General features: G+C 45.3%; 1 protein-coding gene across 2 annotated transcripts in view; it reads right to left on the bottom strand.

Annotated features, from left to right (window-relative positions):
- Positions 1-15,318, bottom strand: part of BABAM2 (BRISC and BRCA1 A complex member 2) — a 392,539-nt gene that overhangs the window by 86,085 nt on the left and 291,136 nt on the right. For both annotated transcript variants that reach the window (XM_036090220.2, XM_078056121.1), the window contains exon 8: positions 621-720. In XM_036090220.2, coding sequence (XP_035946113.1) covers positions 621-720 — 100 coding nt within the window. The remainder of the gene's footprint in view (positions 1-620; positions 721-15,318) is intronic.

The raw sequence follows: 15,318 nt of genomic DNA, 5'->3' as shown, positions 1-15,318 counted from the left end.
TCAGCTAGTCGCCAATGTACTGACTCATTCATGCAGCTAAGAGAAAGCTTTAGATAACCTGATGGGCCTGCCTACCGGACCAGCTGACCTGGAAATCTTGCCCCTGGGAGTGGGACTCTGACAAGCTGCTCCTAGACAGGATGTGGAGAATCAAGCACTGAGTAGTAAAAAGTGAGGTAGAGAAAAGCAGAAAGAGGTGAAGGCAGTTCTAGTGAATTACCTTGATACTCACTGGTGGCAAACACACACTCACACACACCCACACTCATGCACGCATGCAGCACGAGATAACTGGGAAATGGAGGACTTCAAAGGTGCAAGATCTAGCAAAAACTTAGGACATAAAGGAAATTTAAGGAGGAGAAGGTAGAAATTTAAAAGATGCAGATAAGACTGGAACGGGAGGTCAGAATCCTTAGGAAAGGAAGAAGGAGCACAAGGAACTAGGGAGAGAAATGGATGAACTGTAACTCGAAGTAGGAAAGGCCGGCGTCAGGTGGCAGCTGAAGCTAAGACGGGGTGCAGAGCACGAGCCTGCAGGCCAACGCCGACAGTGCCGGGGCGGGGCTCCGCTGGAGGGAGGAGCCTCACGAGGGGAGGGCCAGGAGACCAGCTTTTACCTTGTTGGTGAGTAGGTGGCACACTTGCGGCACATAATCAATGAGACATCCTCCTCCGGGAAAGGCTGGGATATGCAGAGCTGAGGAGCCTCCAAGGGCACTGAAAGGACAAGAGTACAAGGGACACTTCTCTTAGGGCTCCGGCAATGTAGGAAGCGATAACCCCAAACAGACTCGCCTTCTCTTAACGTCTGCCCACCAACCACTTGAGTTAATGAGGATGGGAACATGGGCTTCACTTTATGATTACATTTCTTTATTTTTATCTGTTTTGTTAAATCAGCATGTTCAGACTGCCCATGACTACCAACTAATGATCAGTAAAAACTAATGATTCTATCACACAACAGGACAAATTGGCACATTCTGATTGGCGTGGGTAAATGTCTTACCAATATTAATGGGTTGGACCTTGGATGGACACACACATTTCCATACTCTCCATTATGTGCTGGGCAAAGAGAAGTCATTCCTTAAACCCCCATATGGAACTGAACTGAATTCCTTCAGCACCACCACGGTGCAATGGAGGGACTGGCTCTGCCCCTTACCAGCTTTATTGCCCGGGGGAAGCCTCCTGGGGCTTTAGCCTCCTCGAGTTTAGTGTGGGGCCAGTGGTGTGTAGGACAGGGGCTGCAGACTCCAGGCTCCACCCGGCCCAGGGAGGTGATATAAATGAGCACAGAGAACTGTAGTTTCTGCACAGTGGGAAGGGCTCTCCACCCTCCAACTCCAGCTAATCTCTGCCATGGTGGAAACACAAGCCTGGTCTTCACGGACCCTTATTTTTCACGTGAAGCCAGAAATCCAGATGATTTAAGTTCTCAAGTTTTAAATGGTGGCAACTAACTAAACATCTTCTGAAACACTGTGCTGCTCCATCCTGTGTCTATGGGTCAATATGGGTAAAGTCTGCAACTAGTCCAAGTCAACACTGACATTCATCTAAACAAGAAAGTACAGTCAAAAATCATTGATCCAAGCACTAAGACACAACACCGACCCAGAAATAGTTTCCAGGACTTTCGTGGAGATTCCCTTTCAGTTTAAATCAACCAGCATACCATTATTAAAGGAACTGCTCAGAACCTCACAGTATACATTTCGTATCCCATCCTTAATCTTGATTTCATCTTCTTTCCTACTCTCACTTTCCTTTGGTCCTAATTTGCTTTTCTTGTTTGAATTTTATTTTAACGTATAGGTTTCTTACTGTAAAAGCCCCTTAAACCACCTCTGTAATATGATGGGGTATAAAGAGACCCCTAAGATCCGTTAATGCTGTGATTATTCATTAACCAAATCCCTGGTTACAAGGCTGTAAATGGAAGCAAAGTGTTTCACAATAACAGTCTAGAAAATCATTCTTAAATAGTTTAGAGCAGACAGACTTAGCCTAGGGTTTGCAATACAGGGAACAACACATGTAAGTACTGAAAGGGTCCTAGACTCAGCCTGTCTCCCTATTGACCAAAGATTCCTGAAATTAATTTTTCCAGTAGAAATGGATATTACGTTTATTTATTTATGGAATGAAAAAGCCCCAACACGTGAATAAAATCCCGGGTGATGTGAGGAAGTCAACGGGGTGGAAATATTTGCTGTTGACTTTTTTCTATTCAGATGAGACCTAAAAAGCACAACAACCCTGACAACTGAGAAAATTATGAGACAGCATTTGACTAAGTATGACATTAATGAATCATCTACAGTCTGCAACTGCACAGAATCAGCAAGAACATCACTTCCGTTTGCTACTCTCAGAGCAGACATTGGAGGAGATTCAGCCTAAACTCCGAAGGAAGCTAGGAAAATTCCTATGACTTCTTGTGAACTGGAAGAAGGCTTTTTGTCCCCTCTTTTGTATGCAAAAGTACATAGAGAGCACACTTCTAAGTGGAAGGTTCTAACAGTTCCATTAGGATGGAAACTGATTAAGAAGAAAATTCTATAGTACAAGAGAAAGAGATCCAATATTTTTATCTTGTCGTTCCTGGGGGGAAATACCTGTATAACATAGAAATACCAAGATCCAGGCTTCTCGTAGCGTACTTGGAAGAACAATCTTTAGCATAATGAAATTCCAGAAAATAAAATAATTTGGACAGTTTCCTGGGATTGATTACAATGGGCTTCGACCTGTATACAATATTACAGGACAAGTTCTTAATCATTCATTAAATTGAATACAAAAAAATGAAAATAGTCTGTGGGTAATCCTCTAAACTTGAGACTCCCTCTGCTTCTGACACATAGCCATTCTGACACATATAATGATGGAAAGAGGCAGAGGCGTGGAGAAGTCCAAAGACTGGCTGCTTGGCCAGCGGGCCCATCTCTCTGCACTCTGCTTCTGTGCTTATCGGGAACTAACACTTGTTGCTAGGTGCTTTCTTATTACCTAATTTAATCCTCCCCACAATTCAGTGAGGTGAGAATTCGCACTGTAATTCTACAGGTGAAGAAACTGAGGCTCAGACAGCAGAAGAAATTCCCTTGGGTTCACACAACTAGGAGATGGTAAAGCCAAGATCTGAACTCGGGTTGGCCTGTTGCCGGAGTCCACGCTGTTACTGCCGGATTCCATGCCTCCCTGAGAGCAGGGGGATTTGACTCTTGAAACAGCTCCAGGGATGGGAAGAAACAGAGGGTGTGGCCCCCCCGTGAGCCAGGTCGGGACTGCAGTGATGCCATCGGGCTTCCAGAAGCACCCAGACCACCACTGAAGCAGGCTCTGTGATACACCTCATTTCTCTTTACAATTTTCCACCCCGCAGCAGAGCAAGCATTCCCGTGCATTTTGCTCCTACCTCAGTCTCTCCCACCCCAACCATCAAACAACCACAGTCGCTGGATTTATTTTTAAAAGGACACTTACTGCACCCTTTCTTTAACTCAGTAGTTCCTCAGCTTGTGAGGGTACTGAACCTGACTGCCAGCATCATATACTGATAAGTGCTGCTGATTCATGTATAAATATCCGTCTTGTGGGTAAATATTTAACAGGCCTGCTATAGCCTGAATGCTGCCCTGATCGTGCTGAATAAACAAAGTCAAGTGCCATGAAATAAAAAAGCTATTACGTTTTTAAAGGGTGCAGGACGGAGGTCCAGCCAGGTGAGCTCTAATTATTTAATATTCATGAATCAAAAACTATTGGGTGAAGCACATACAACGAAAAGCTCAGCATGTGCAGAGATTGCAGGGCTCCCTGAGCGCTTCCCAGGGGTGCAGGGCTGGCTGGAGAGAAGGCAGGGCTGGACCGACAGGCTCCGTGGTGGCGGGGAGGGGCAGGGAGAGGCGGGGAGGTGCAGGAGGGGAGGTGCAGGAGGGGCGGGACAGGGGGAGCAGGGGATGGAAGGGACCACTGCTGTGGATTCCTCTGATCTCCAGACCAGTGAGGGGAGGAAGCAGGGTAAAAAGTGAGGAAAAGTCAACTAGAGCGGCGGGGTCTCAGGCTGAGATTGGGAGGACAAAGGGGTGAAGGGGCTGTTTTGATGAGAAAGTACATTCTGTCTCTTTATGGACTGAAATGAGACGTGAAATTGGCTGCTAATTCTCAGACCTGAAACTGAATCTGTGGATATAAATTAGAAGGACAAGGCCAGAGTCTGAGAAACCTTTCCAACAATGGAGTTAAATAGACCAAATGGTAGCCAGAAAAACACTTCCAGGTCCATCTCACTGGATCTAAAAGTCAAATATAAGAATTGTCAGTGTTCACCGTATTGATGCGATTGTTTTCTATGCAAATACAGCTAATAGAGCCTTTTGGGAATGGGGTTCTGTCTGCAAATATTCAGAGCACTTCTTTTTTTTTTTTTTTAAGATTTTATTTATTTATTTGACAGAGAGAGAGCGAGCGAGAGCAGGAACACAAGCAGGGGGAGTAGGAGAGGGAGAAGCAGGCTTCCTGCCGAGCAGGGAGCCTGATGTGGGACTCGATCCCAGGACCCTGGGATCATGACCTGAGCCGAAGGCAGACGCTTAACGACTGAGCCACCCAGGCACCCCAGAGCACTTCTATTACTGAAGACTTGACTTGGCTACGTTGCTACAGCACAAGGGAAATATTTTTGAGCATTTTGACATGGAAAAATGCAGGAAGTCAGCCTGTCTGAAGGCCTCACTTCGGACAATGGGGTTTGATTTTAACCCATTATGGAACGGTAACTCCCTCCTCTCCGTGTGGGGTTTTACCTCACTGGCCAAATAAAATGAGCAAAACATGACTTGGCACTGGAGAAAACCAGAAGGGGCCAGTGATTTTCAATTATAATTCTTGCTTCCGCCACATTTGTTCTGTTTGGTTCTACTCAATTTTCTCATCAGTGCCGTGGGATAGCACTACTCTCAAAAAGACCCATCTCTCTCAAGGGATAAAGCAACAATTAGAATTATAGTAAAATGAAGAGAGCACCAAGCACTCTACGAGTGACTTTATTCTAAAATGTCTCCTGCTTGTGTACGCTGTGGTCAAGGGTTATGTCAAGGCCCTGTTAGAGACACTTGGATCAGCGTTACCATCCTGCTCTGCCTCCGAATCGGGTTCCGAGGGAGAGGAAGATGATCTGGTTGCTTCCTCCACAGGATGATTCAGGGGAGTGTTGGAGGGTGAAGCACTGACAGGGAGAACTTCCAGGATGGTAGATGGACTCAAGCTGCCATGAGCCCCCAGGCTAAGACACATCCTAAGGAAAGGTGAACTCTCAATTCAACTCAACAAACACTAACTCTATGCCCAACTCTGTGTAAGGACTTCAGTTTCCTATTCTGGATCTGTACTAGGGCACTACTGCTGATTCCCTTCAAGGTAGAGGAATGCCAAGCCCTCAGGAATCTGGGGCACTCTATAATGCCAGAGTATGTTTCCTGGTGGCCTGCCAGGAGACCCATTACAGCAAAACACAAGTCACTGTGATTTACTGAGCATCTGCTTTAGCCAGGCACTCTAGTAGGCATTTCGTTATCTCTAAACCTCATAACAACCTGGCCAAGTAGACCTAAGTAGTCCAATTTACAGAAGGGGACACTGAGATTCTAAGGATCTAAGTGTCTTCCCAAGGTCACCCAGCAATTAAGCTGCAGAGATGGGCTCAAAACCCAGTCTTCTTGGTTCCAAGGTCTACATCCTTTTTCGTCAGAAAATCTTTCATAGAAAGACAGTGTGAAAAATTTAAAACTCTACCCCCACCATGTCCTGAAACAGTGGTATAAGTGGCTGAAATTATCCTCACAAAAGCTTAGATCCATAAAACTCAGCACTGTGTCATCTCATTTGTTCTTGTCTTAAGATATCATATGTCACAACAAGTTAACTTGTAGGATGGAGAAAAAAAGTCCTATCTAGCCTCTGAAAACCCAGAAGTGCACAGACAGTACATTAAGGAGAGACTCTGGTTTGCTGGTTTCCCCAACTGGATTTTCTTTGTGCTAGTAAAGCATTTTCTAGAGCTGTTGTTAGCCCCTGTCTCATTTCATAGATTCAACATTGAGCCATCTCAAGAGTCTCTTGATACCTCAGTTAAACAAAACCAGGGGCTAAATCAAAATTGAAAAATCTTAATGAGTATAACAGGAGAAAAAAATAAGAGATCCGAGTGACAAATTAAGTTTACAAGTAGAAGAAAATCTGGGGAGTCAAACTGGATGAGGGGTTCAATAAGAACTGATAGAGGCCTGGCCATGTTGCGTTTGCGACTAACCCAGTATTTCCATTAAACATGCTTCACAGTATATAGCAGGTCTTTATTAGAGTACTGTATCCCGTTTCTTGTTTCCCATTTTTAGAGGGACATATGAGAATGGAAATGTTCTGAGACCATGATAAATATGAAATGTTCCTCTGGAGCAAAGTCTAAAAAGAAGCTGAAACTGTTAAGTGAAATTACTTAGCAAGTTATGGAATCATTAAATAGAGTGACTTAAAAATGTGAAGACATACTCTATGGACTATTTGAATCAGCTGTTCCTTGCTTACACACAGTATACATGAAGAGTTTAAAATATGACGGATTTCGTTGGTACAGTGAGTGAATTTTCCACAGGATGGGACAGGAATAATAACTCCATTTAAGAAGCATTAGGTGGGGTGCCTGGGTGGCTCAGTCGTTAAGCGTCTGCCTTCGGCTCAGGTCATGATCCCAGAGTTCTGGGATCGAGCCCCGCGTCGGGCTCTCTGCTCAGCGGAAAGCCTGCTTCTCCCTCTCCCACTCCCCCTGCTTGTGTTCCCTCTCTCACTGTGTCTCTCTCTGTCAAATAAATAACTAAAATCTTTAAAAAAAAAAAAAAAAAGAAGCACTAGGTATCAGGCATTATGCTAAGTGCCCTCCTGTATGACATCATCTCTGCTTCATACGAACCTGCGACAGAGGTGTTATCCCATTTTACAGATGGGAAGGCTGGAGCTTAGAGAAGCTACAGAACCTCTCCAAGGTCACATAAGTGGTAAATGGCAGAGAGGCATCTAAATCCAGGTGCCTCTGACCTAAATCTATCCCCCCCACTTAGGCCTTCAGGTACCACTTTTGTGATTTCTGATGCAAAAATCTATCTGCAGACCTGACAACTGGTTCCACGTGCATCAGGTTCACAGGCTCCTTGTGGCTTGGATAGTTCAGGCTGAGCCACAAAGGCTGTTTCCAGGAACATTTATTAAACTGATTTAGGTACCTGAACCGAAGCAATGAAGGCCTTTTTCATTCTAGGCAAATGAACCCCAGGAAACCCAGAAGAACTCTGAGGGCCAGAGGACCTGATGGGCAACTCCCAGCAGACAGGAGGTGGCATGCAAGCAAGGAAACCTGACATTAAAAAAAATACAAAAGATGGGAATATTGCAACTGCAAACAGAATATGTCTCACGACACGAACACTAACCAAATTTTTGTTCAGAAATGTGTTTTTTAAGTTTGTTAACATCTTAAAAAAGCCTTCAAGGGACAGCAATCTTAACAGATGTCCACCATCAGGATTCTGTTGGCATGTGGAAAAGCACTTAAAGTAAATCCCCCGAAACAACAATGGACTTAGCAGATGTTCTATTAAGGTTTGGGATGAACTACTTATGATGATGCCTTGGCCGCACAAGACATGAACAGGCGAAGCAAGAGAAAAGCTTTTCCCCTCTGGTTGCCTTTTGATCCCTGGCCTATTATCTGCAGTTGATTCCACCACAATTTCTTTAAGAAATGAAACTATTTTCAAGCATCAGGCATCGAGACTGAGTACATTTACTACGAGCTTGTTTAGAAATGTACAACTCAGACCCCAGTGAATGGCTTTATTGCTCTATTATCCAGGTACACGTCACTTTTCCTATGAAGTACTTTTATAACATATTTACTGGGAAAAAAATCAATACATAGATATATCAAATCGTCACATTGTATACTTTGAAGATCTTACAACTTTGTCAGTTATACTTCAATAAAGCCAGTAAAAAAAAATCAATGCATACCATAGCTACCCTCAGCTAAATGCACGAGCATTTCTATAGCTCCCTCCTCATTGCACACTGCTTTTAACGGTCAAAGGAAATGCGGAGAAGAGGAAAAAGAATGCCTCTGCCTGTCCAGGGCAGAGAAGGATATCCACCTGATTCCTGTTTACTGTTTTTCACTAGAGCCTCAGGCACACAAACAGCATTAGGCAACTTCATGCACACATTGCTGGTCTCTGTGCTCCAAGAGCTAATCTGTAGGAAGCTGCAGTTGGGCTTGTGCACACAAAAACAAGCAAAGATACCAGAAGATGAGATTAGCCGGGGTGCCGGTACATAACACTTTATAATTTGTTTCCAAAGTGCTCCTTTTTTTTTTTTTTTAACAACAGCCTTACAAAGTAGGTAGCAAGTCTTACTACACCCATTGTGGAAATGAGAAGACTGAGGCTTGAGATGGATGACTTGCCCAAGGTCCAACAGCTGGAAACAGTGAAACGGGCTTGTGATTTTTTTCTCTGCACTAGTAGTTTTCATGACGGTGTGAGAAGAACCTGGGGAGCCTGTTAAAAACTCAAGATACCCAGGCACCATCCCAGAGAAGCCGATGTATTAGGTCTGAGATGGGACCTTGGAATCTGCATTTTAAGAGGTTCCCTAGGGGATGCAGGGGCAGCTGGTCCGCACACCACTGCTCTGTACCTCACGCCGAGGGTGCACACCTGGGACCGGGAATGGGGAAGGGTGTGGTAAAAGCAAATTTGCCTCCCATCCTTGGGGCATTAGGTCACTGACAATTTGAAAGGCACTGTGGACAAGAAGGTGAAGGAAACACAGACATGCTCTTAAGGACTAAGGTCTAGTATGGGAGTATAAGATACTTATGGAAACAACTAGAAAAAAGGTGATCACCACTGAGTTTATTCACGGGCAAAAGGCAGTGTAGTTACATGCGGGTAACCAGAAGATGAGGCAAGGGAGGAGTCAAATCAAGACTGGGGACTGAAGTAAGGAGGCCACAGATTCTACTTAAAAAGGCAAGGCACTGGATCAAAGGCTAGGGACTCTGCGGGCAGCAGACCATGGATCCCGGACCACAGTGAGCAGCTTTTGCCCCCATGAGAAAAGCACCTTTCACACTTCAGGCTGCCCAGGAGAGCTACCGGTAAGAGGGCATCTGCCTGGAGAGGGAGTAAGAAGATACAATGGTAGATCTGGATGCATGCCAGTGGTGACCTGGGCAGGAAAGAAAATTTGAGGTTAGAAAAGAAGTTCTGGGGACACCTGGGTGGCTCAGTCAGTTAAGCATCTGCCTTCAGCTCGGGTCATGATCCCGGGGTCCTGGGATCGAGTCCCGCGTCGGGCTCCTTGCTCAGCGGGGAGTTTGCTTCTCCCTCTCCCTCTGCCTGCCGCTCCCCCTGCTTGTGCTCTCGCTCTCTCTCTCCGACAAATAAATAAAAATAAAATCTAAAAAGAAAAGATAAGAAAAGAAGTTCTGTTTAGTCAGAGAGTGAGAGATGTCCTGGAGAGAAGGAACAGTCTGAAGTTGGAGACTGAATCTCAGCCAGTCTCAATGCTTAACATGTCTCTTTTACACCGACAACTTCCAAATTTATACTCCAGCTCAGACCTTCCCTTAACCTGGGACTCAGACAGCCGACTGCCTACTCGCTGCCTCCCCCCGGATGTCTAAAGTGCGCTCCCGACCCCACCTGCTCACGGCAAAGCCTGCCTGCAACACCTGCTCCCGCCCTCGTCCAGCAGCCAGCCAGTGGCAGCTCCGGCCTACTGGTTCCTCAGGCATCCCGGGCTCTTCTCTCTCACATGCCCCGTTCAGTCAGCCCTGTCCAGTCTCCTGTAACTTCTCATCTGGATTCCTGCGCCATGGACAGGCCGGGACTATTCCACCTCAGACAGCTGGCCCAGTCCTTCTGCTCTTCTCTCGGCCTGGAACACTCTTCCCAGCCATCTGCGGGGCTTGCTGTCTCACCTGCTTCAGGTCTCCCTCGAATATCACCGTCTTCGTAAGACTTCCCGAACCAGCTACTTGTAAGAACCCACCTCCATCCCAGGTATCCCCTCGTCTTTGTTTCACCTTTTTTATGGCGTATGTGTCCAGAAGACACTCTACATAGGGTCTTTGTTTCTTGTCTCCCCCCAGCACCCTTCACTAGAATGGGGACCTCTGTCTGTTTTGGTCCCTGCTGTAACACCAGAAACAGGAATAACGCCAAGTTCATAGTAGGCACTCAATAAATATTTGTGGTATTAAAGTCAAATGAAGGTAGGGAAAGATACGGGAGTCAAATTTCCAAAATGGACATTAAAAGTCAGTAAATGTATACATCTTTTCTGAAACAGTCATTGTGAAAGGGCCTAGGACAGGGGTCAGCAAACTTCGTCAGTAAAGGGCCAGGCGGCAAATGGTGTCGGCTCTGTGGCCACAATGTCTCTGTCGCAACCGCTCAACTCTGACGCTGTGGCATGAAGGCAGCCACAGACAATACGTAAACAGGTGACGCGCCGGGTTCCAATGAAATTATTTATGGACGCTGAAATGTGGATTTCATAACATTTTTACACATCACAAAATATTACTCTTTAAGTGTTTTTCTAGCCATTTAAGAAATGTGAAACATAAGTCTTAGCTCATGAGCCAAACAAAGTGGGCTGTAGTTTGCTTGCTGGCTCTTGATCTAGGATCGTAGGATCATTTGACAGTTCTAGGGATGCTGAAGATAGGGATGTATCCAGGAAGCAATAGAGGCAAAAAGACCTGGAGTGGGTTAGCAAAAACGAAAAGCAGCCCCTTTGCTCAAACCTCTTACAAACTGTGTTCGACCAGGAGGGCAAACTGCAAGCATCAGTCTTCTTTAGGCAAAGGTGAGGTGAGCATTAGGCACCTCGAGGCACCTCGTGGACTGTGGGAGTTCTCATAATGATACTGGGTTGGAGCTGTGCAGGGGAGCTATTTATAACATCTCGAATGAAGCTTGAGGCATATTCTGGTGCTTTCTACTTCTATGCTAGGTGAAAAAGCTGCCTACAAAAGCCTTCCTCCCACCCAAAATACTGTTAGTTGGTGACTGATCCTCAGAAATATTAAGATGAATCATATATGCTCTTTTCACAGTGCAAAGAGAGATAATTTTAAAACTCAGAAAATGTCACTTTGGGTAGTCACACACCATACAATTAGAAAAGCTGCCCAGCCTGAAAATTGTAAATAAATAAAATCCTGTTCTTGCATGGAAACATTTTTCCTCATTTAGATTCCGATGCTTGTCTTAGGACTTGCCTCCAAGATTGGCTGGTGTTAAAACGTGTTCAGTCCCATAATCTGATGATGGAAGGCAGGCTTTGTTCTCCACCCCTCTTCCCTGGGGCCCTCCCTGGCTAACCCTGCTGTTCTTGGTAACCCACGGCACTCAGCTCTGACTTTCTCAAGCTGCTGCTCTTCTCACCTACAAGCAGCTTGTGGCCTCCCTGTCTCCTGCTCTGGGTCGGCCTGAAAGGTGCCAGCCAACAGTGGGCTCAGTCTGGACCAAAGCACAGGGAAAGGAATCCTGCATTTCTTTCTTTCTCCTGCTTCCAGAAACAGGTATTTTTGTCTTTGATCCCTAAGCTCTGTTTTCTTTCTCTTGTTACTAACAGTTCACTCCCTATCTCCTCCTGGCCCCTCCCTTGCCCTTTTTTGCAACTTCATCATTTTTCCACACTGCACCGTTTGGCACAGGAAAAGGAGGGAACCACATCAAATAAAGGAATGCAACCACAAAAGCTGCCTTGAGAAGCAAGGCCCTGGATTTTTTTTTTTTTTTTTTTTTTTTTGGTCAATTTACCGTTTTTGGACTTGTTCTCCCATAATCAAATCCTCCCTATCGTGTTAACAATGTGGTAGTGTGTCAATACATTGGAATTTTGCTTCAATCAGCAACCCAGAGCTTAATAGGAAAATGAAGCAACAAAATGCTGGTCTTACTGTTAACCTTAGGCCAGGCCTGTACTTAGGATGGGGATGTTGGCTTCTTGATGGTATGCGGGCCAAACCTTCAATGTTTTGTGAGGAGCTTGGGGCTGTCAGCAGAAGCCTAAGGCAGTGTCTTGGGCATTACTTAGGCATGCTTCTGCCATCACAAGAGGGACAAGCACTCCAAGGACACTGACTGAAGCATGAAACACCCAAAATTTTAGTAAGCCAGGGAAAGTTTAGACTGAATTCACCTGCAGAAATTTAAAAGACACATTCGGGGGAGGAACAGGCTGGGTAAATAAAATGGACAATAACTTAGCGATAAAAAGTAACAAAATATTCAGAATGAATGAATGAATGACACGTTCAGCTTAGTGGCAGCCATTCCTGGGTCTGGCTCTGTGACACTCATGATGTCTATAGTTCTCACAAAAAGGCTTGTGTAAAGTTCAACTGTTGTTTTGTTGTTGTTCTAAATTAAAAACATGTGTCCAACACATAAACCATTTAGGTACAACAAGAAGGTGCCACAATTCCAAAACAATTCCAAAAGTCACTATTCCATCTCCTCGGGAAGTATGTGTTAGAGTCAATGTTTAACAACAGCTGGTTAATAATATTCATCATAAATGAAAACACCAGTTAGAGGTGGAATACTTTTGATGTGGTAGTTTTATCTTTTGTGACTAAGTTGGTCAACTAAACTGTCCATAACACGAAGGTAAGTATTTTTGTTGTGATTTTGGTTTGGTTCACATGGAACAGTCACAGGCCATTTTGGTTAATGTTGGAAATTAGCCTATCTTGAACATCGCCTACAGCATATATAAGCAGTCAACAGACGGGCCACTAGGCAGTGATTCTCCACCTTTATCTACCCCAGCACATCCACATAACATGGCATCCCTCCAGCGATTCTCTTGGGGAGAAGGGAAGGGATAGAAGAAGTATCTCTTCTCTCATCCCCATTCCAGGGTAGCATACTAGAATCTCAGGGTGAAGAAATGTGTGAATTGAAACAAAACACCTTGTAGTTGGTTCTGATATGGACTGATAGCATAGATTTTTCAACCGCCCCCAACCCAACATGAGAATCACTGTCTCGAACATATAGAAGGAGGAGTCTTCTATCCTCAGGAGCTGAAGACCTTCACGGCTAACAGGTGAAATTGCTGGTCTTCCAATTTTGGCAGTGTTCAGCCTGGCCCCAGTTCCACTTTGGAGAGCCAAATCGCCCACGTCATTTCAGATGCCCATTCGATCTTCTTGCCCCCTCTCCAGTTCCTCCTCCCCACCGTAACACTGCGGCTGCCCAAGATGACCGAGAGGATGATAAAGTTAAGACAGTGGATGATGAAGAGAAGCAGGAACAGCGGGCAGGTGCTTGCTTAAAAGCACCCCGTCTACTCTGCCTTCTGCTGCCACCAGCTATGGCCCCAGGGAAGGGCCACAAATGTGCAGGCAGGATGTCACCACGGGTCTAGCAAAGCAGGACACAGACAGTGGATGGAAGCACGGCTGCCCTCCACAGAACCAGGCCCCACCACCAGGCAGTATGCTCCAAAGTCACCTGGAAAGCAGAGGGAGCACACTGGGCAGAGGGAGCTGAGGAAAAAGGACATCTGGGAATTTGCAGAGATGAGGGACTGAGGAGGCTATGAGCACAGTCAGAATTCTAACAGAAATAACATGCATTCAGTAGATGCCTGTCATTTAAAAAACATTTTATCTTACTAAATAAATTGCTTACTTACTAATGGAGAAAGTGGGAGTTCAGTTCTGTTAATATCCATCTGTGCAGAATCGGGAGCCTGTTTCTGAATATCACTATTTACCTGTGTCTTTTACTTAAATATATATATATATATATATATATATATATATATATATATATATATCCATTGGTTTAAGCACTATTTTTATCAAATTCTCTAAAATAGATGATTCAAAACAGCCACGACAGTAAACAAGGGCCTGCACGCCCAGACAAAGACTGCAGGGCAGGCAAGAGGAGAAGCAGCGGGAGGCCCAGGAGGCATGCCCCCCCGCTCCAGGCAGCTCAGGGGAATCTGGGCTTGTGGGGAGCTTCGTTACCCCACAAGGCAGATGTGTTTGCTTCTTTAACCCAGTGGCACAGATGCAACAGAAGGAGAGAGGCTTACTCAGGAAGGGAATGGGTTCTGGTAAATGTAGACAAGGATGACACCAATTTCACTGGCCAAATATAATTGGGTTTGGCCTATTAACTTGTTTGAAACTCACTTTCTTGATTGCTTCAGAATTTTGATTTTTCTTAAGCTTTCCAAACTACAATACTCAAAACTTAGTAACAGAGCAATATTAACAGCAGAGAGGGTAATGCAAACATGACTTATTCAACAAGCTGTAGGGCTGAACCATAGCCACTCAATCCTGGCTCTGTCTCAGAATGGCATCGGGGCATCAATGGACCCGAAGTAATTTCACCCAGACCCACACGGAAGAAGGACATGCTGACCGGACCTCTTGGTGTAAGGATGCAGGTCCAGACACTCTTAACTCTCAGGAGTCCTGGTGCTCTCCCAAACTAACAACCCCATAGAAGTCCTGTGGACATTTACAGTCTTCAAGGAGAAAGGCAGGGAGGGGTCCACAACTTCCGGGCCGCCAGGCAAACCCTGAGCATCAAAGTCTGCAGGGCTCAGCAGTTCACCGCAGAGCCTCCAACCACTCAGAGGATCAGCAACCCTCTTTCCCAATCAGACAGAGAATGCTTCTCAGTATGAGCTGTGGCGAACTGAGGACAACTCACTTTTGTGGGTGCGTTCTCATTTTGCTAGGAACTAACCAGGGCTCAGGGTCACTTTAGAGCAGGGGGAGCCCTGAAGCCCACTCACAGCCCATCCTCAAACCCAAGCTGTAGCCAGGCTCATCACCTGAGCAGCAAACACTCCAAGTGTCCTCTAGACTCAACACGTGGATCAGGCATATTTGGAGATGGGAGCCTCCTCAGAAGGGTGAGGACTGAGCCAATGCTCCGAGAGAATGTACGACAAGTTCACACGGGTAGAACCAAATCACAAATGTAAGCGAGTTTCAACATGAAACATCCCAATCAAGGAGCGAAACACATAAGAGTGAACCTTCCAGTGGAGAACCACGTAGCCACGAGGGAAGAATGAGAGTGACCTATACAGGTCAGGGTCTAGAAAAATGACCATGACATATTGTTAAAGGAAAAAGCAAGTTGCAGAATAGTATGTATCATGCCATTTTTATGGCTAAATGAAAACAACAACAAAAAC

Source organism: Halichoerus grypus, chromosome 10 (genome assembly GCF_964656455.1).
Source record: "Halichoerus grypus chromosome 10, mHalGry1.hap1.1, whole genome shotgun sequence".
In the NCBI taxonomy this organism is placed as follows: domain Eukaryota; kingdom Metazoa; phylum Chordata; class Mammalia; order Carnivora; family Phocidae; genus Halichoerus; species Halichoerus grypus.
Note: the sequence above shows the minus strand (reverse complement) of the source record. Positions and strands in the feature narration are given on the sequence as shown.